This window comes from Colius striatus, chromosome Z (assembly GCF_028858725.1).
Source record: "Colius striatus isolate bColStr4 chromosome Z, bColStr4.1.hap1, whole genome shotgun sequence".
In the NCBI taxonomy this organism is placed as follows: Eukaryota; Metazoa; Chordata; class Aves; order Coliiformes; family Coliidae; genus Colius; species Colius striatus.
The window spans coordinates 43,499,642-43,521,738 of NC_084790.1; the positions used below are offsets into that span (position 1 = coordinate 43,499,642).

The 22,097-nt window shown below is 36.0% G+C and overlaps 1 protein-coding gene across 3 annotated transcripts in view; it reads left to right on the forward strand.

Annotated features, from left to right (window-relative positions):
* Positions 1 to 20,326, forward strand: part of MAP3K1 (mitogen-activated protein kinase kinase kinase 1) — a 62,088-nt gene extending 41,762 nt beyond the window's left edge. For all 3 annotated transcript variants that reach the window (XM_062017663.1, XM_062017662.1, XM_062017664.1), the window contains exons 4-20: positions 806 to 1,006; positions 1,759 to 1,875; positions 2,398 to 2,546; positions 4,634 to 4,755; positions 5,512 to 5,593; positions 5,721 to 5,898; positions 6,658 to 6,948; positions 7,387 to 7,508; positions 8,549 to 8,640; positions 8,861 to 9,050; positions 9,369 to 10,638; positions 11,519 to 11,671; positions 12,303 to 12,465; positions 14,238 to 14,369; positions 15,357 to 15,499; positions 15,950 to 16,081; positions 17,813 to 20,326. In XM_062017663.1, the coding sequence (XP_061873647.1) occupies positions 806 to 1,006; positions 1,759 to 1,875; positions 2,398 to 2,546; positions 4,634 to 4,755; positions 5,512 to 5,593; positions 5,721 to 5,898; positions 6,658 to 6,948; positions 7,387 to 7,508; positions 8,549 to 8,640; positions 8,861 to 9,050; positions 9,369 to 10,638; positions 11,519 to 11,671; positions 12,303 to 12,465; positions 14,238 to 14,369; positions 15,357 to 15,499; positions 15,950 to 16,081; positions 17,813 to 17,962 (3,687 nt within the window). In that variant the 3' untranslated portion in view covers positions 17,963 to 20,326. The remainder of the gene's footprint in view (positions 1 to 805; positions 1,007 to 1,758; positions 1,876 to 2,397; positions 2,547 to 4,633; positions 4,756 to 5,511; positions 5,594 to 5,720; positions 5,899 to 6,657; positions 6,949 to 7,386; positions 7,509 to 8,548; positions 8,641 to 8,860; positions 9,051 to 9,368; positions 10,639 to 11,518; positions 11,672 to 12,302; positions 12,466 to 14,237; positions 14,370 to 15,356; positions 15,500 to 15,949; positions 16,082 to 17,812) is intronic.
* The last annotated feature ends 1,771 nt before the right edge of the window (positions 20,327 to 22,097 follow it).

The window sequence follows — 22,097 nt, forward strand, 5'->3', positions numbered from 1 at the left end:
AAGTCAATTAAAAAATGTACTTCCATTCCTCTGAACTAGGGACAAATGTAACAAGTTACACTACCCCAACACAGCTCCTTTTGTCTTGACAAGAGAAATTTAAAGTTCTGGCAATCACTGGTTCACAGTGGGTCAATTATAACCAGTGTCATAACATAAAATTTAAAGTAGATATAATTCGAAGTAGAATCTTTGAAATTGCGTTGACCCATTAATGCATCTCATATTGTTAGAACACGAAGAAGTTAAGTAAAGACAATCTTAATAAAAGGTTTTGGCCAATGAATTTTTGATCATGGAGGAACAAAACACAAAAAAACCCCATCCTGAGCTGAAAGTTGCTTTGTGTGAATGATATCCTTTTCCTTTTCTTGAGAATTTCTTAAACCTTTTATTATTCATTGACCACATATTCCCTTTTGTATACTTACATAGGCATAATATTTCTTAATTATTATGTGATTTTTGGTATTGAGTCAAGTCTGTGGTTATCTCTCGCTGAATTTTACTTGCTGATACAACAGTGATATGGTAAGGCAATCAATGAGGACTTAGAAACAATTTAAATGACTACTTTTTTTGTCAATGTCAGACAATTTAAGTTTAAAAATTTCAGTTTTTCTTCTGCCCTCGAGTTCTAGACACAGAAGAAAAATAATTCTTCCTAAGTTGTGTAGTCCTAAGCAGGTTGCAGGGTTTTCAGGGACTCTTATTCTTTATCATTTGGAGGGAGATAAATAAAATGCAATGCCTAATTAAACTCACTGTTGTCACGGAAATGGTCATGATGGAACCATGTGTGTAGTTTCAGAGTGGACGAACAACACCACCTCGACGAGCCCCATCTCCAGATGGCTTCTCTCCATACAGCCCTGAGGAAACCAACCGTCGTGTCAACAAAGTTATGCGAGCCAGGCTGTACTTGCTGCAGCAGATAGGACCCAACTCTTTTTTAATTGGAGGAGACAGCCCTGATAATAAATACAGAGTATTTATTGGTCCTCAGGTAGAGCTTGTTTCTGTGTTGTCTGTGACTTTGGAAAACTGTATTTTGTCAAATATGTATCAGGCATATTAGTCTTTTCTAAAGTCACTCTTTAAAAAAAAATACCCTGATTTGGAAGTAATCACTATTGTCCTGTCCATTTCTCATTCCTAAAAGTGGCTCTGAATTACATCTGCTAAGTATTTTTAACTAAAACTTAGCTATTCATTTTCCTAGTTTCTCTTATTTTCTGTGTTCATGGGGTATATAAAAGGGACAAGCACAAGACGTATTGCTTTAATGTGTGTGATAATTTCATCAATACCAATAATGAAATCCTTTCATAGACTTTCTAATGTGATGCTGCAATAAGGAATATCTAGGTTTTTGGATAAATAGAAGCATGTAATTTAAGTTTGCTGTTATATTGTGGATATAAGGTCATTATGTGCATAAATTCCTTGTAGTATGAAGTGTGCCAATAGGTTCAGCTAATTTTTTAACAAAATTTAAAATAATGAAAAAATTGAAATTGAAAACCTTAGAAAACTGGTGTAATAGATGTCTGCTTTGTCATATACGTATTCCTGAATAATATTTGGGAATTCACATTTGCTTAGACCATGTAATAACATATTTATGCATATATATTAAATATTTTGCATAAGCTACATCTTGGAGTTAGTATATGTTCTGTGGTACACTTAAATGTGGAAAAATTCTCCATGTAATTATCAGTTCAGTAGAACCATAGCATGTACTTTTCTTTGCAGACTTGTAGTTGTGGCCGTGGGACATTTTGTATTCATCTGCTGTTTGTCATGCTGCGGGTGTTCCAACTTGAACCCTCAGACCCAATGCTCTGGAGAAAGACACTGAAGAACTTCGAGGTAATCAATTTCTAATAGCAAAACCCAGAAATTTTCAGGATGTTATCTTAAAAATGCTGACAACTGTTGCTTGCCAAATAACAAGAATATATTTTAAAATTTCATCTTTAATTCAGTCTCAAGAGGTCTAAGTAGGAAAAAGAAGAGCTGTAAATAAACATAACTAAAACAATAGCAGAAAGATGTAGTTTAGTGAGTGATTCAATTATTGGATTTTTTACTCAAGTTTGTATATCTGTTTCGTTGATTAGTTGAAAGGTAAACAGAATAGCATTCTTCAGAATTAATTGTGTATATCATTAGAGCTTTTATTTTTAATAAGCAAGTAAGTTTTTGTTGTGAAGTGTTTCTTGTGATCTATTTATTATTAAGACCTCTGAAATTGTTGCTACTACTGCTGATGCATTTTTGTAAAGGTGAATAGATCTTTTCCTTGCAGTAGTTAAGCTTCAGTAATATTATTTGTAATTAAAAGCTATTCATAGCATAAATACCTCTGTTGCTATCTTTTTCTGATGTTAGGTTGAGAGTTTGTTCCAGAAATATCACAGTAGGCGTAGCTCAAGGATCAAAGCTCCATCTCGTAACACCATCCAGAAGTTTGTCTCACGCATGTCAAATTCTCATACATTGTCATCATCTAGTACTTCTACATCTAGTTCAGAAAACAGGTTAGTATTTTTCTAAAGGAATTAAAAATTTTATTCTGTAGTTTTCTTCTAACTTTTGAGGTTTAGAATCACCTACATTCTTTTTGTTCAAAGCTGCTTTCATTTTAAGCCACGTTAAGTCTCTGTATTTGCAAACAATTAAGTCAAGCATGCATTAGTCACTGTGATACTAAGTGGGCATATTTGCTTTATAACTTCTGTTTGAAACATGTTAAGTAGAGTTGTGAAAAAACTTTTTTTGTCTTTGAACTTTGTGAATCTGTGAAACAAAGTTTGGGAATGTAAATGCAAGACTGAAGCATCTATTGACTTTAGACATCTATTTGTGTGCATTTGTTCAAGTACAGCACTTGTCCAAATGTTGACAAATGAAGAAATATGGTTTTTTCATTTTCTCTTGGCCTACTCTGGAGAAATGCTTATACATATGACAAAATAAACTGAATTTTTTTGGTTTTTTGAGGTAAATGCACTGTTAGGGTAAAAATATATGTTTTTAAATACCAAAAAAGCTTTATAAGCGTGTATTTTTTTAAAAAAGCTTCATGTAAAATAGGTGACTAAATTCTTTTAGGAGGTCTGAAACTATTACGACTTTTATAGTTTATACAATAATAAACAACTCCTTATTTGTCAATTTTAAGTGATACTTGATTCTTTGGTTTGGGGGTTTTTTTTGAATTTTTTTCTCCCGACTTCTGGTATTTGAGTGCTTTTGTATGTCCTTTTCCTTTTTTTTTCGTATTGGTTAGGTTTTTTAACAAGTGATTTGTGTTAGTGGGTGAACTAGACATCTAGAGAGGTCAAACCACAGAAGGCAACCTAAACAGAGGCTTTCTGTGTAAAGTGAAAACTAATTTAAGGAATACCTTAGTATGATACTTGTGTAGGATTTTTTTTTTTTCCTAGAGTCAGTGTCTCTGCATTGTGAACTTCACTGCATTAGTTCTCAGTTTTTACAGGATGAAAGATTGGGCAGTTGTTTGCCAGTTTGTTACCTGATGATTAGTTCCTAGCATTACTGGTTCAATGAGATAAGTTACTGTCTTATGCAAGTCTAACTTTGTATGATATAAGTATAGGAGAGCACAGAGCATGAGAGTTATTTGCGATAAAATGTTCTGATAAATACTGTGACTTGCAATTATTTACTACTAAATCTTGAGAAGTAAGTATTAAATTATTTGTGTTTCTCTATGGATGTGGAAATGGGTAAGCTTATTTTTGTGGATTTTTCAAGGGAAAAGTGTCTACCATTTGCAAGGAAATAGAAGTGAATATATGTGCATAGAAATAATGTATATATGAAGGGTATTTATCTCAGGAATTTTGTTGGTGAATGAACACAGGCTTTCTGCAAGCTTTATACACACCAGTTATAACTTAAATTTTTTGCTATGAATAATAAGAGTTTTGCACACTTAAACACTATTAAAAAGATGAAAATCTATGGTATTCACTATGCATTGGTTAAGTTCAGAATAATTTTTATGGGGAAATCTCTGGTTATACCCATTTCAATATTACGATAAGACTAAATATAATGTAAGAAACATGTAAAATGGGGGAAATGTTGGTTTGGTTTTTTTTTTAAATCTACATGTGACATAGGTGCTTGAGTGTTCATAGTAATCTGTTGCATCTGTTAGTGGCAGAAATTTCTTGAATGCCTATTATCTTTAGTTCATTTTTTGAGTTTTACATAGGTTCATTGAATAGTATTGACCGTTAACTGTAATGGACTAAAGACTACCTTGTGACTCCAAGAGTGTGATGGGAAAAAATATGGGTAGCTTTCAAAACACAAACTTTTCTTACTTTTTTCAAAATGAAACAGTAAGTTAGACAGCACAGGTTGAAAACATGTCATGCATTTTGCGACATTTCCCTTTCAACAAACTGTTGTGTATACTCAGTGTTTCTAAAAATTTGATTTCTTACTTATTTAGACCAAGGTTTAGGAAAATGATTCATGAGTAGCCAATAGTTAAACAAAAGTTCCAAACTGCAAGTTGTTTGTTGGTTGTTTTTTTTTTTACTGTTAAAGCTTATTCTGAATTCACAATCGTAAATATCTATTTTTATAGTATGAAGGATGAGGAAGAACAGATGTGCCCCATTTGTTTGTTAGGCATGTTGGATGAAGAGAGCCTAACTGTGTGTGAAGATGGCTGCAGGAACAAATTACACCACCACTGCATGTCAATATGTACGTTGTCATCTTTGTCATAAGTTCTGGTGACCGTGTGGGAAGTGTTATAACTTTGTCTGGTTTTGTTGGGTTTTTTATTTAAAAAACAGAAACAAAAACAAGCAACCAAAAACCACAACCGAAAAAAACCCAGAAACCTGCTCTTCAGTGATGACTGGCAGCTCTTTGAGCATTTGCTGTTGTTTGAATACTATTGATGTGCCTTATTTTATTACTTATTCACAAATCAAACTTGTAATTTGATGCTTTGGCAAAGACGTTAGCTACAGGACTGGAGATCTGAGCCTTGTACCTGAGTGAAAAGATTATGTCCTAGGAGGGCTAGGTTAGGAACAGACTTCTGGTTCCCTATGATTTGTCATTAGAATGTGTTAGTTACCTACTGTCTGCTAGGACTATATATGTAGTGGGTTACTGGGTATGCTTACATTCTGCATTAAAATCTGTGTATAGTTACAGTTTGCTTTAGCAAACAAAATTCCGTTTCCTGTCTTTTAAAACTCTTGAAAAAGTTTTACCTCTGAGGTAGAAAAGGAACTGCATTTCAGTTCATAACTTTTAGTATTAGTTGTAGTGATGAAATGAAGCCTTCCTGCATGCAAAAATTCTTTAAATGCCCTATTTATCAGGCTGCTGTATATGGCTCAGTGTTGATCCTGAAACTAACGTTCTTCAGTAAGACTTAGTAATGCCATCTCCTGTTTTTATATACTATACAACTGAAATACATGTTATCCTGTTGCTGTGTTACAGGGGCAGAAGAGTGCAGAAGAAACAGAGAGCCACTTATCTGTCCTCTTTGTAGATCTAAATGGAGATCTCATGATTTCTATAGGTATGGATTCAGTCTGTGTATAACAAACTGTTTCTGGATCCTTAGTTGATGTTCCTGAATATGCTGGAGTATTTATTTCAGTAAACGTCTCATTTGTTAATGCATGTTATTTCTTGTTAATCTATAGTCATGAGTTGCCAAGCCCTGTTGATTCTTCTGTTCTCCGTGTGGTTCAACAACAAACTCAGCAGCAACCTACAGCTGGATCACAGAGAAGAATCCAAGATAGCAACTTTAATCTTACTCATTATGGGGTCCAGCAAATCCCTTCTGCTTACAAAGATTTAGCTGAGCCATGGATTCAGGTAACTTTAGTTTGTAAAAGATGCAAATATAAAACCAGATTTTGAAGTGTTTCATGAAATTTGTCAGATTGTCAATTCAACAATTTGTTCTGAATCTCAGCAGCTTATTGGGTGATTGTTATTGGGAAGTATTATATTTAACTTGCATTCGAAGAGAAGGTTCTCCATTCTTATTTTAACTGGGGATTCAGTTTTGAACTTTGTCTCAGGCCTTACATTAAAGGTCTATGTAATAAAATGTAGTAATTTTTAACTTTCCTTTTGGTTGTGGAAGTGCTGCATAAATAAAAATTGGCACTTGCTGTTACCCAAGTTACGTTGCGGGAGCTGAATGACCTAAGTAAGCTCTAGAGTCTAGAGGTGGGTTCAGCTGAGAAACTTAAAACTGAGAGAACTTGTGTTGCCTATATTTCTGCTGTAATTTTTGCCTGGTATAGCCAGACTTTGCTTTCAGGGTTGTTTATATCAATGTCTGGAAACAAACTCCATACTGAATGATTACAGTTCAAAGCAAATAAAACTGTTCATATCGTCATCTTCTCTCTTCTTTTAACAGTTTTTTGAGAACCCATGACTTAACACTTGTTTCATTTTTATCACAGAATATTTTTTGAGACACTACCTTCTGATGCATTTTGGCTGTCAGACTTCTTAAGGTGATTTTTCACCAGAAACATTTATCTCTTTATTTGCTGCTCTTAGGCATATAAGTTGCAGTGTTATTGAGTTTGACTCGTAACATTGCTTTTTCCATGGCAGGTGTTTGGAATGGAGTTAGTTGGCTGCTTGTTTTCTCGAAACTGGAATATACGAGAGATGGCACTGAGGCGTCTTTCCCACGATGTTAGTGGGGCTCTGTTACTGGCTAACGGTGAAAGCACTGGAAATTCTGGAAGTAGCAATGGAAACAACACAAGTGCTGGAGCTCTGGGAGCAGCTAATGGGTCATCTCAGACCAGTATCTCAGGAGATGTGGTGGTGGAATCCTGCTGCAGTGTGCTGTCCATGGTCTGTGCTGACCCTGTCTACAAAGTTTATGTTGCTGCTTTAGTAAGTAGTTGTTTACTCATTGTATTCTAAGTTTTGAAGTTACTTCAGCTTTAAACAGGAAAAGAAAGGAGGAGCTCTATGAAGTCAAGAATCCTATTAATTGCTCTTGAGTGCTGCTGAAGTTTTAACCATTATCAGAAAGTGGAATGAACAAAATATTCAGCAAGATTTAAATATCATTACTTCACTAGCTAAATATAAGGAAATGGTTGCTACTGGTGTACAAGTACTAAGAGTACTTGTATGACGAGGTTCTTTGCAATCACCAGGAAAACGTGACTAATTCTAATGGGGAATATATAGTAAGCTATTTATCCTTTGAACTTTTCACTAATATTTTGAATGCAATTTATGTAAATCTATTTACAAGTTGAGGGGGAAGATGAAAATAGTTTAACAAATATCACTTCCTATATATTGCTTTCTTTTTTCTTTTAGAAAACTTTAAGAGCCATGCTGGTATATACTCCTTGTCATACTTTGGCAGAGAGGACTAGACTACAGCGACTCCTCAAGCCAGTTGTAGAGACGATATTAGTTAAATGTGCAGATGCCAATAGGTATGCGTTTCATAAAGTTCAAATTCATTTTGGATTGTTGCTGAAATGTCTTGAGGCCTCAGTTGTTGCTATTTATGTGGAACTAGGTGACCATTTGTAGTTGGTGGTGAAATAAACTATGTGGATCATAAGTATAATTGTATTACTTTTTTGTTAGTCTAATTGCTACCAGCAAACTTCTCCCTTAAAAGATGCAGGCTTTGAAGGAGTGGAATTGTATTTTTCCAACACTTAACAGTTATTAAATGATACTTTGCTTTCATAAGACCTTTCCTCCTTCTTAAAATAAAGGAAGATGTTAGGTGCAGTCACCAATCGCCTACTTCATGTCAGTTGATATTGCCTTGGTTTAATTCTCATGATGCAGTTTTAAGCAGTCAGGAAGTACTGATCATGTGAGCTTCGTACTTCAACAAAAGCTGTTGGACATCTGTGCCACAAAGTGTTAATATAATATTTCTACTTCTTATTTCATATGCAGTGTTAAGAGGTGGCTATTCTGGGTGAATGCCCTTGACATTTGTGGCTTGAATAGGCCACATCTTCCTGTCTCAAGCTCCCGTGTTTTTCTGCTAGACCAACCATTTATTCATTTCTACTGTAAACTCCACTGGCTTGAATTCTTACCTGTTCAGGTTTATTCCAAAGCAGTGTTTCTTCGGGGAGTGCAGCTGGAGGTGCTCTGTCAATAGGCTAGCAAAATAATATCTAAGGTTAAAGGAATAGTGAAATAGAACTCTTTCTGGATTTGCTGGATTCCTGGATTTGGCCTGTTTTTACAGGAGAACGAGGTCCGATTTGGCTTTCTGTTTGTCTGTTAGTGATAGACATTACATTTCTGGAAGTACCTGTGAGGGGGGAAAAAAAAGCTGTTGGTAGCTTGCAGATAGAGGATTATAGAAATGTATTGGAATAAAGTGGTGTGAAATAATTTTTCATGCACAATTCCAAGCTAATTATTATTAAAATACGATTATTAGAATGGTTTTCCCTGAAAGCATCTGCTAAAGGGTTTGTTTGTTTGTTTTGATTTCTTATAGTCGAACGAGTCAACTTTCAGTCTCAACACTATTGGAGATGTGTAAAGGCCAAGCAGGCGAGCTGGCAGTTGGGAGAGAAATACTTAAATCTGGTAACAATAGCTCTTCAGTATATTTGCTTGTAATTATAATATATATGAAGTGTTTTAAAACAGGATTTATCCAATGTCAGCACGGCAAAGAGGACAGTGTTTCTTTCACCAGTTTAGGAGGGAGTGTTTATTTCTGTATGATGCAGTTCTGATCTGTATTTAGATCAGAAATTAGATTGTGAACGTATCTGACCAGTGTTTTATCAACTTTTTTTCATAGGGTCCATTGGTATTGGTGGTGTCGATTACGTCTTAAATTGTATTCTGGGAACCCAAGCTGAATCTAGCAACTGGCAAGCACTACTGGGGCGACTTTGTTTAATAGACAGACTTCTGTTGGAATTTCCTGGTGAATTTTATCCCCACATTGTCTGTGGAGATGTTTTACAGGCTGATACCATAGTAGACAGGTATTTTCTTACACTGTGTTACTATTACTCTTTGTAGTTGAATGTGTGGTTGGTGATTTCTTAAAAAAAAATAGTTGTGTTAATTGCTGTAAATAAATAAGATCTATTTAAATGCAAAAGTGCACTTCATTTTCTGGAGTAAATGGTTGCCTTTTTTAAAAACTTTGGGCTTGGGAATTGATTTTGCAGCACCAGTGCAGGAATAAGTGTCCTTGCTACTGTAGAACTGACAGCTAAATACATTATCTTGAAATGGCTTTCTTGGCACTAGTTAACTAGAGCATATCACTGTGTGAAACACATCTTTTCTTTCTTTAGGTATAAGAAGCTCCTCTCCCTCGTAACTTTCACCTTGCAATCCATTGACAATTCCCACTCAATGGTGGGTAAACTATCACGGAGAGTATTTTTGAGTGCAGCAAGAATGGTGGCAAGAGTGCCTCATGTTTTTGTAAAGCTCTTAGAAATGCTGAGTGTGACAAGCTCAACTCATTATGCAAGGATGCGTCGACGTCTGATGGCAATAGCAGATGAAATGGAAATCAGAGAGGCCATCCAACTAGGCATGGAAGAAATGCATTCTGGGGAGCATCAACAGGAAGACTTTTTGCCTGTGCCAGATAACTCTCCAGAAGCTACAGAAAGTAATACTCCTAACAATACTGTCCAATTATCAGGGAAAAGTGGAAAAGGTTTAAGGGATAAAAAACTGAGTGCCAGTCCAGATGACATTTCTGAGACACTGGCTAGCCTCACTGTGGGACTTCCTGTTTCATCAGTAACCACTGAGCAACCAAAGCCAGCCATTCAAACAAAAGGAAAACCCCACAGTCAGTGTTTGAACTCTTCTCCCTCATCCAGTCATTCCCAGTCACTATTTCCAACACTTCTTTCTCCTTCAAACCCATCTGTACCAGCTGGCACTGTAACAGATGTCTCTAAACTCAGACTTCAGGGATTCATTCCCTGCAAAATCCCCTCACCTTCTCCTCAAACACAGCGGAAGCTTTCTCTCCAGTTTCAAAGAAATTGTTCTGAAAATAAAGAACCAGAGAAACTGTCTCCAGTTTTTACCCAAGCCAGGCCATTGCCATCCAGCCACATACACAGGCCAAAGCCATCACGACCCACCCCAGGTGATGTTAACAAACAGGGAGAAACCTTAAAAACCAATATGTCACTTGACCTGAATGATATTTCACAGTGTGATGGCAATAGTAGTTGTACCAGTGCAGTTATACCAAGTGAAGAGACAGTGTTCACACCAGTAGATGAAAAATGTCGATTGGATGTTAATGCAGAGCTCAATTCTAGTATAGAGGACCTACTCGAGGCCTCTATGCCAGCAAATGATGGCACAGTTACATTCAAGTCTGAAGTTGCAGTTCTTTCTCCTGAGCGGGCAGAAAATGATGATACTTACAAAGATGATGTAAATCATAATCAAAAATGCAAGGAAAAAATGGAAGCTGAAGAGGAGGAGGCATTAGCTATTGCCATGGCAATGTCAGCGTCTCAAGATGCCCTGCCAATAATTCCCCAACTACAAGTTGAAAATGGTGAAGATATCATAATCATTCAGCAGGACGTAAGTATACACATGGGAAGTTAGCATAATTCTCAGTTGAGGATCATTGAATTTATAAAGCAGTGCTGTTATTTCTAAAGTTGCATAAAACTCAAAGGCACTCGATACCCTCTCCTAAAAGTTGGAGTATGAACAGTCTTGCCAGTTGACGATGCTTACAGAATCCTTCCACATTTATTAACAAGTTTAGGGGAAGGTATTTGGAAGAGAAATGTCAAATATTGCACCAACCTTTAAAAAAGCAGAGGAAAATGTAGAAGTGGAGAAACCAGGAAATGAGAACAAAGCTTTTAAGCAGGAGTAGAACTGTACTGAGTCTTGATGCTGATTTTCTTTGAAGGCTGTTGTAAGTTCTGAAAGAAAATGCAGAGCTGGAAGAGATATTGTTAGCACATCTTGAGAGAGATGATGTGAGGTGTTTTAGAAGTCAGAAAAAAATATATTTGCAGATAGACAAATGCACAAAAAATAATAGGTATTTTATTTGTGATCCTTTGCATGAGATAACATATGAAGCACAAAATGGAAAAAATAAATTAAGTAGAAAATAACCTGGTTTTGGTTGTGTTTACCATGAGTGTTAACTGAAACTAACTAGATTGAAGACTAGGAATAGGAAAAGAGTATTGCACCTATTGGTGTCCTTAAATCTGGACTTTCACCTTGGGTAGTAACATAGAGGAGACTATCTGTTCTTACATACGGTAGGAGTATGTAGATTATGCTAGTATTAAGTTCTCAGCTAAAACATGTATAATGTGCAGTACAAGGAACTGTAAGGGAGGAGAGAGGTATATAAGCCTGTATATTTCATAACCTTCCAGAATGTCTGAATTTTTGATGCATACTTGTAAATACATTACTTATTTGAAATCTGCAGACACCAGAAACCCTACCTGGACATACCAAAGCAAAACACCATTACAGAGAAGATGCAGAGTGGCTTAAAGGTCAGCAAATTGGGCTTGGAGCTTTCTCTTCCTGTTACCAAGCTCAAGATGTAGGAACAGGAACATTAATGGCTGTAAAACAGGTAAATACTTAAAACATTTCTTGAATATATTGTATTTGTTCTTCAGTATTTCTTTGGAATGCTATATATAAAAGTTCTCTGCTCTCACAGACTTCCTGTGTTCCTTGCTTCCTCTGCTCCCTGTCATGTCTTCTCACATAATGCATTATAAAAAGTCTGTGTGCATGGCATTAACATAATACCTTTGAGGTTTTTTTACTTCTTAAAATGAAAAAAAATACTTTTTATATGCCTGTGTTCTTCCATAGTTCTTCAAAGGGATAGGAACTTTGATCAAGTTTTTAAATCAGTGACCGTTAGGTATTGAGCTTAGATCTCTTGATTCCAAAGTAAAGCCCTGTTTGCAAGGTACCTATCAAAAGTAGTTTCCCCTTACTTGTCCAGATTTACTTTTTTCCTAAAACAGTTTTAAGTGAAGGAAATGTAGTTTAATGCCTGCTTCCTCTGATCAAACAGCCAACTTTGAGGCACGTTCTCAGCTGAAGGGGCTTGAGATAAAAAAAACCCACTTGTTATTTCCAGGTGGTGAAAAGGGATGGCAAACAATCCATTCTTGTTACTGTACTGAATGGGGGGGGTTACAGGACTGGTAATTATGTAAGGTAAGTCTGAATGCTGTATTTCAAAACAGGTGACATATGTCAGAAACACCTCATCTGAGCAAGAAGAGGTGGTTGAAGCACTGAGAGAAGAAATAAGGATGATGAGTCATCTGAACCATCCTAACATTATTCGAATGTTGGGTGCTACATGTGAGAAGAGCAATTATAACCTCTTTATTGAATGGATGGCAGGTAAACAGCTACTATACCAAAAAAAATTAAGCTATGTAGTTTTGTACCGCATTTTGTATCACTTCAGTTTGCAAATTTGTGTTTTTATTGCTGTTGGTAATCACTGCCAGTGAAGGTCTACGTGCAGAACAGTTTAAGTGGTTGTAGCAATATTCTTACTAGTGCATCTTTTTTATTTAATTGAGAATTTTCCATACCTAATCTGTCATACAGTTAAAGCAGCTGGAAGCCCTGGACAAAAATTCCACTACTACTTCCTCTATTTCTGAATCTAAATAAGGAGTTAGAAGCTTTAAGAGACAGACTCTTCACTTAGGAATATATCAAACTGTTGCATTTTCAGTGTAGCAGACTTTTAAATAATACTTTCTATTGAAGTTTGTCACTTGTTTTTTCTCAAGCATTTTCAGAAAAATTATGTGTGGTGACATGCAAAAGCACTTAAGAACTTAAAGTGTGTTTCAATAGGTAGGAAGCTATATACTTTGGGAAAAACATGCTTAAATGTATTGTGGTAATTGAGTAACAAATAGTGAAATCTTTTCATTGTTGTATAGAACAGGGGTAAGAGAGTCTATAGCTTTTGTTGTTGGTGTCGGTTACCAAGACTAGATTTAGTATTTTATACATTCTTATTTCATAGAATCATAGAATCGTAGGGGTTGGAAGGGACCTTTAGAGATCATCCAGTCCTGTAGAAGCAGGTCAAGATCAGGTCACATAGGAACATGTCCAGGTGGGTCATGAAGACCTCCATGGTAGGAGACTCCACAACCTCTCTTGGCAGCCTGTTTCACTGCTCCATCACTCTCACAGTAAAATAGGTTTTTCGTATATTTAAATGGAACTTTTGGTGTTCCAGCTTCATCTTACAAAAAGTTCCATTTCAATATAAGAAAAAACTATTTTACTGTGAGGGTGAGGGAGCAGTGGAACAGGCTGCCCAGAGGGTTGAGGAGTCTCCTTCCTTGGAGGTCTGTACAAGAGGTCCTATACAAGAAAGCATTGTACCTTAAGTTAACGTTCTTTGGCATAAACCACTTAGCAGTACTAGAGTGCTAACAAACAAAGTCTACGTATGTGTTTTACAAGCAAAAATGTGGAAAATATCTTTTTAAAACTTAAGAGTGTTTTTTCAAGTATTGTTTTTCTGAAATAATATTATGTAGTTACAGTGTCAGGAATTCTTTTTGCCTCGTTCAAGCCCAAGTTATATTAGAGTACTTTGAGAGGCACAATAGTAATTCAAAATCTTGAGGATCTATATACCAATTTTGGAAAATAAAGAAGTGTACTGCTTTTCCTTGCTTGTCTACTTTCAAGGAAAACTACTATGTGTTGGTACTTGGATGGTAACAAAAGTAAATTATAAGATCCTCATAGGGAACAGTTAGGGAACACAAAGAAAGCTAGTGTTCTGCTGCTTCATGCTTAATGCAAAATGTGGATAAATAGATGTAGTTTTAGTACCAGCAACAGTACTTTGTACTCTAAAGGATTTTTACATTCTTTTACAGAAGTATGAAATTATTATTAGGAAGCATGAATACTTATGCCTTTAACATCTGCAGTTCCAGGTAGAAAATAATAAAGTAATCAAATCTATTTTTGTGCCTATGGAATGAAACTTTTGGGTTGGGCAACTAGGCCAGGAGAAAGTTTACTTATAAATTAGAAGTACCAGTACCAAGTTCCAGTTTTAGGAGGCAGTGCTGCGTTCTACTAATACAAAATACAAGTGTTGATAAAAAGGGATTTTTTTTGTCTTCTAGGAGGTTCAGTTGCTCACTTGTTAAGTAAATATGGAGCCTTCAAAGAATCGGTTATTATTAATTACACAGAACAACTGTTACGTGGGCTTTCTTACCTCCATGAGAATCAGATAATCCATAGAGATGTTAAAGGTGAGAATTGCTTAGAATGTATTTTTAAAAGAAATATTAAAAAAATATCATCTCTTTTGGCATGAGACCTATTTCTGCTCTCAGATACCATCTCAAGAATGGTATTTCTATTGAGTTTAGCTGATCATTCTTAAGAACTTTTAGTTACTGAAATTAATCTAAATGTTCATAGCATACTTGGAGGTATTTGCTAGCCATGCTGATAGTTTAGAAAAGTGGTTTTCTCAATTTGTTCGCATAAAATACGAAGTTGGTATATACTGTCAAAAATTCCTACTTAATGTATTTACACTGAAAGGATTGTAAAATCTGTGGACGACCCAAGATAAAGAGATCAGGTGGCTAATGTATAGGAATATTATGATGAGTTTTCTCTCCATCCTAATTGAACAAAAATACAGTTGAACTGTGTTTGAGCAAAATGTGGACTTTATTGGGAAATACCAATCTTACTAAACTTTTCCGCTTAACATTACTATAGCTGTCCATTAGTTGGAGAGACATCCAGATAAGTAGCAACATAGCAGTGGCAGATATTTGTCTTGCATATTTCTTCTTGAAATAGGAAAGCTTTTGGTTACTCTGTAATTTTCTTGCGGACATCTCTGAAGTTGCTTAAAGATGAAATAAGTTTATATTCCACAGGAAGCTGCAGGCAATGAAAACCTCTAGGGTTTTAGGTCACCATTTTCTTTCATTACTCCACCTCCAGGCATTGTTCCAGAATCCTGTGTTTACCCTGCTTTGAAAGTTTGACTGTGTCTCTAAGTATCTGAGACAGCCTCAAGCTATATGCAGTATCATTCAGGCATAACAGAAAAGTGGCAATAATAGACTTTTGTCCTTGATTTGTAGATTTCCTTGATATTGGGGATGGGGAACGTCAACTTATTTGTAGCTCTGACATAGAGAGAAGAAGGGTGTCTGTTCATCCTTTTGCCTTTCACAGAAATGCAACTAGCAGTATTTTTATTATGCTGTTGACAGGTGCCAATTTGCTAATTGACAGCACAGGTCATAGATTAAGAATTGCCGATTTTGGAGCTGCAGCCAGGTTGGCATCAAAAGGAACTGGTGCTGGGGAGTTTCAGGGACAGTTGTTGGGAACTATTGCATTTATGGCACCAGAGGTAAGAAACCGATTTTGGAAGTTACTTCAGAAAGTTTATTTCAACTCTTCAAGCTAACTCGTACAGCCAAATAACAGAAGATTGCTGTAAAAGAATCAAATATGTTTTAAATATACATGTTTTAAAGAATAGGAATGACAACATGGTGATAATGACACTTCTTTCTTGCTGTCAAAGTCAGTTTAAGTGGTTTGTTACAAGGTACATGTATCATAAGTATTGTTACTAAAGCATAAATGACTGTTTGGTAAAAAACTTTGCTTCTTGGTCAGGCATTTTAATTCCTTACTCTCTATAGATTTATAAATCTTACAGCATTTTCGTCACTGATCAGTCTCTCAACCTGAGATGTTAATCAGAATGCATTTGGGTTTTGTGGGGTTTTTTAATCTCATTACTTAAAAGAGACTTTCCAAAATGGATAATCTGACCTTTGGTTTGTCTGTCCAGGTTCTGAGAGGTCAGCAGTATGGTAGGAGCTGTGATGTGTGGAGCGTTGGCTGTGTTGTTATAGAAATGGCTTGTGCTAAACCTCCCTGGAATGCAGAGAAGCACTCCAATCATCTTGCTCTGATATTTAAGGTAGGTATTTTGTTGCTACTAATGTGTTAGAAAAGATGCTGACTAATTTCATGTACAGCAATATGAACTATACAAAAGTACACAAGTAGTAGAGGTACCAACTCTTCTTTATATTGGATCTGTTAGTACAACATCTATGCTGATACCAGTATGGTCATACTTCCTTGTTCAAGTGAAAAAAGGCTACCAACACAATAATATGCAATAAAAAAATCTGTTCTAAGATACAAATGCATAGTGTAACAGGCTAAAAAATAAAGTTTAACTTAACTGTAGGCAGAAGGTTTATATTTTAACTCTTAGAGTCCTGTAAAATACAGGAGCAAAAGTTTTTCTATGATAGAACATTTATGTTTGTATTCATATTTCATAGTGAGGCGTGTTTTGGTAAAGGCCTAATGTTCCAGGCTCAGATTTTGCTGAAAGATGTTTACCGTTATTCCATGCTATGTATGAATATTACCCCTCCCTTTTCTGGGTCTTCCACTTTTGCATTCATATTTCTTAATAAAATCAAGTGTGCTTAATTCTAAAAGTTTAGTTGAATTAGGCATGAATGAAGAATGTACTTCCAGAAGTGAAGAAAGTGATTATTAGCACTTCTACTAGCATGAGTCAAAGTGCTAGTGTTCCAGTATGTTCTAAGTACAAATCACTTGTAATAAGAGATGTAGTTGTCTTGGGTCTGTGCCTGTGTGAATCTAGTGATGCCACTCTAGAGTTCTCATTCCCCTTGCTTAATTTGATCTAGAGAAGATGAGAATTAATTTGCTTGGGAGTGATCTCTACCTGTCAGAGAAAGATTGCCCTTTGGGGTGGTAGCAGAATTAAAGACAATGCAAGAGAACATACCCAGCTTAACATACCAAAATCACAGAATCTGAAGTATTGGAAAGGACCTCGAAAGATCAGCCAGTCTAACCCTCCTGCCAGAGCAGGACCACTTATATTAAGTCACACAGGAACTTATCCAGGTGGAATGTCTCCAGAGAAGGAGACTCAGCAAGCCATCTGGGCAGCCTGTTCCAGTGCTCCATCACCTCACAGTAAAGATGGTTTTCCTTCTGTTTCTTTGGAACTTCTTACATTCCAGCTTATACCCATTGCCCCTTGTCCTATCATTGGACATCACTCAGAACAGCCTGGCTCCATCCTCCTGACACCCACCCTTCATGTGTTTGTAAACATTAATGAGATCTCCCACTCAGTCTCCTCTTCTCTAAGCTGAAGAGCCCCAGCTCCCTCAGCCTTTCGTCATAAGAGAGATGCTCCACTCCCTTCATCATCTTTGTGGCCCTGCACTGAACTCTATCCAGCAGCTCCCTGACCTTCTTGAACTGAGGGGTGCAGAACTGGGCACAATATTCCAGATGCAGTGATGGCAGCTAGTAGACTAAAAAATTACCTGTATTTATGGCATAAGAGCATTTGTTGTGGACTGCTCAGCAGATGGTCACTGCAGAATCTTGGGATAAGAAGAAAATTTAGAGAAGAGTGCAAGGAGAGAGGGAGACTCTGAAAGGCAATAGGCATAAGGGCAACTTAAGACACATTTTGTAAAATGGAAGCAGTAATATAATCTTGGAACTCCTGCAGTAAATATGGTAAGTGGATAAAAGCTCATAAATACAACTTGTCAGCTGAAAACAATCAGCTTGTAGAAGGGTTTTGGAGTAGGAGAGGGTACTTAAGAATCACTGACTTCTAAAAAGTTACTTTCTTTTTGTTCAGATTGCTAGTGCAACTACTGCTCCCTCAATCCCTACACATCTGTCTCCTGGCTTGAAAGATGTGACTCTTCGGTGTTTAGAACTGCAACCTCAGGACAGACCCCCGTCAAGGGAGTTGCTGAAACACCCAGTCTTCCGTACTACATGGTAGCTACTTATGTACAAAGCTCATACACAGCAGAAGAAGATGCTACTGAATATACAGTAACTGTCATGCAGTGCAGTAAAGCACAGAAAATTGTATTATTCTGCTGGTCTTAATGATAGATACATCGGACTTAAGGCCAGCAGAGGACCCTACCTAAGTAACTTGTGATTGACAAATCAAGATCTTTACCCTAAGCTCAGTATGCAACATTTCACAACTTGTGCAGAGATTTGTAAACAGTGCCTTTACAAACATCTGGCTCTATGTGAACACGAAAGTGTTCCTTAAATCTGCATGATTACTTAGCAGATAAGGGATTTATCTTATTTAGAGCACTTTTTCAGCAATATTAGCAGCTAAGGGGCTCAGGATCTATTTTAATATAGCAATTGCTGTTCCATTTCACATAATGTAGGTGTAAGCAGAGAGTTCTGCGATTAGTCACTTTTTAAATCCAAACGTTGATGGATACTTTAAAAAAAAACACTTTGCCTTCGTTAAAGTAAGAGCACGCGGTTGTGGTTCATTGTGCATTTACTGCTGACCATGTAATTTCTTTTGAAATTAAAGTTTGTTTTCATTATATGTTTAACTTTGAGGAAATGGGGATCTTTTATAATAGTCTTTAGAAAAAGATGCAAGCTGTGTCATGGGACATCTTGCTCACACAAGAGTTTTAAAACCAGATTTTGCTGGAAATAATGGGGAAAAAAAAGGCTCTTTTCAACAAGGCAGTGTTGAAGGCCTTTATAGTATAGGTTATTTCAGAAAAAAAAAAAGGTTGTTCTGTGTAAAGCATTTTAGTCTGAATCATGCTAAAAGTTGTTGAGCCTTTTTTTCATATAGCAGTTGTTTTCTTGCAAATCATGTAGAGAAGCTTCATGTCAAACCTTGCTCCCATTAATGTTTATGGGAGACTTGGTCCTGTACTTCAGTGGGAGCAGGTGCCAACTATGAGCAAATCTCATTCTTTGTGTAACAAAAGTGAGGTCACATTCTCTACTGACAATACCTGCTGTTTTCCTTCTGCCATACATCATCTGTTTACTGTAGCCATTAGTGATAATTTAATTTGAAAACATTAAAAATATTACCATAAGAAAGGTATTTATTTTAACAAAAAACAAACTTGGACTTGAAAAGTAAGAAAAAGTAAAATGTGAAGTAAAGCTTCACCTGTAGTACAAAACTTGTGTTTTTTAGCAAGTGTGGTTTTTTTTAAACAGGTTTTTAAAATTATTTTAAAGGCAGGTTTTTAGTTTCTGATGCATGTAATTCTGAAGGAAAATGGCAGCTTTTTCTTTGCTTTTTTAAGAGGGGATCTTCATCGAATACTGATTGTGTTTTAATCTATTTGAAAAAAAAATACTGTTCCTATTTTAACTCTTCAGAAGCCAGTCAGATTGTTGGACTAAAATAGAATTGGTTATTTTCAAAGACTCAGGACAAACTAAATAAGCTACAGTACATTAAAAATGTACAATACAAATTGGAAGTAAAACACCTTAAAGATAAGTTTACAGGAATGATAGTGCTCATACTAATTCAAAATAAAAGCAATGTCATTAGTTGTGAATGTGTTTCTTTTGGAAATTTTACATTCCTTTGTTTTGCAAGATTGGCAGACTTCGAAGAGTTAAAGAAAATACTGAAATGTGAAGTTTGGTAGCTCTAACTGTTTTGTACTTGACTTTTTTTTTTACCACTTTTAGAATTTCTCGTTCTAGTAAGATTGTTTCCAATTCTTTCTTATGTGCAAGCTTTAAAGGATACACTCTTGCCAATTCGTGTACTGGAAGATCAGTTGTCAGATTAATACTGTTTCTGGCAGAAATGTAAACTGTATAAACTGATGAACCTCAGCTAATCAGTATTACTTTGTAGATCACCACGCCTACCACATTTCAAACAAACTGCCTCTAGGTGTCCAAAAGCATTTGTTTGAGTTTGTATGTGTTTCCCTCAGCTTGCTGGTAATTATGGTGTTTTTAAAATGCAGATGTGATGTAATATTCTTATTTTCTTTGGATCAAAGCTGGACTGAAAATTGTATTGTGTAATTATTTTTTGTGTTCTTAATGTTATTTGGTACTTAAGTTGTAAATAACGTCTACTGCTGTTATTCCAGTTTCTACTACCTCAGGTGTCCTATAGATTTTCTTCTACCAAAGTTCACTATCACAATGAAATTATATTTGCTATGTGACTGATTCCTAAGACTTCCAGGGCTTAAGGGCTAACTTCTATTTAGCACCTTACTGTGCATGCAAATTTTACAGAAATCTCTGGGTTAAGAAATTTGGCTTCATTGTATCCTTTGTTATTTTAAATACATCAAGATATTTTAATTAAAAGTTTTTACCCCATTGAACCAATTTTATATAGTATAATTTGTACCTATTTTGGTGGTTTTTGTCTTTATAGTAAATAAAAGTTTTGGAACAAATTTTGTCCTTTACTTATTCTAACGTAAACATATTCTGTCTACTGATGAGTAAAATATTTCTGATACACTTTACACAACCTTCATGTGCAAGACTTGATATATTAAGACTTAGTTTCTAATATTAAATGACGCATATGAATGAGTATTGGCTGATACGTGTGTATCTTTATTGATACACTTAAGAATGCTTAGGTAAAGGGCAGCAACAAACTAATTTATTTTTTTGTTATTTGAGAATGAAGGTAGGAATTTCTCTTAGGACAACACCTATGCATCTCACTTGCTTTGCCCTTAGGTAAAACATTAAATATCTATATTTTGTATTAGTGCCAGTGTAATTTTTAACTCCCATGTCAGGTGAGCTGATTTGGTTAGGTCAGTTCTGGAGCTACTGAGGTGTTTCTTGGAAGTTAGTCTGCCATCTTGAATTTTCAATGAAATGCTCTGTTGCTTGTAATTGAAGCAGCAAACATAGACTTTCCTTATTCAGGCAATCTGAATACCTATTGCAAACCTATGGCTTATTTCAGTTGCTTGTCTTTTTCCTGTTTTGTTTTTTTTTGTATTTTTTTAAAGTAATCAGATTTTTCATATTTGAAAATTCAAGTTCAACTGTTCTGTAGCCTTTTTCCTGATTATTAAATCCTACATTTTGAAGGACTACTCTCTTACAGTCTATATTACTTCTGTGACTTTCTGCAAATAGAGACAAACTTCAATTTGGCAGCAAAAATTTGACAGCAGAAGTCTTCAGATGAATTCTAACGTCTGATTTTTAAAAATCAGAAAAATGTACTGTCATTTCAAGAAAAAAAACATATGACAAGAATTACATTACACCCTGTTTCTCTTTTATTTATCTTCCTTTATTTGATTTACTATAGAAATCCTAAATCTTACATTACTGTGTGGTAATGATAATGTTATCTCCTTTTTGGGAATGAGGAATGGCAAAGTTCAGCTGGTGGTCTGTGTTCTCTGTGACAGTTGCAGATTGAAGTCTGACAGTGTTTCATCTTTGCATGGAAGGGTTCTCATGGAAGTGTTGGAGTGTCACAAGGATCATCATGTATTTATTCCTCATCACCTGAGTGGGCAACTTGGATGGGTGGCTTTTCTGACCTGACTGCCTGCCTCCCAAAATACCTTACTCACTTTTCTCTCCTTTTTCAATCTTCCTTGTTGAATTGAGTAACAAATGAGACGATCTGGGACCACAACATACCTCCTATCACAATGTGCATATACTGTGCCAAAGGTGAATGTTGCTTTCTTGTTATGGCACACAGTTGCTGAGATCCAGAATTTACATTCTGAAGTGGGACCTTTCTTACCAATCATTACCAAGGAACAAGCAAGTCCAGAAGATAGCAGGAAAACATTTTGAGGCAACCACTCTGCCATTTCCTTTTATTTTCCTCAATTTTTTCAGTCTGCAGTATATCATCACTCAGTTCCTGTTCTTAGAGAGATGTGCAAGACCAATAATGGAATTAAAGTGAATCTGCAGCAAAGCAAGAGGCAATTTATAAATATTTGCAAGGCTCTGAGAGAGGAAGTTTAATTCAGCTTGTTGCAGTGGACCTGCCTCACAATCCCAAACTCTGGGCAAGAGTTCAGGACCAGACACAGGAGTATAACCTTGACAGTGGTTGAGGTTTGCCTTCTCTGTTTACCTCCACACCACTTCGC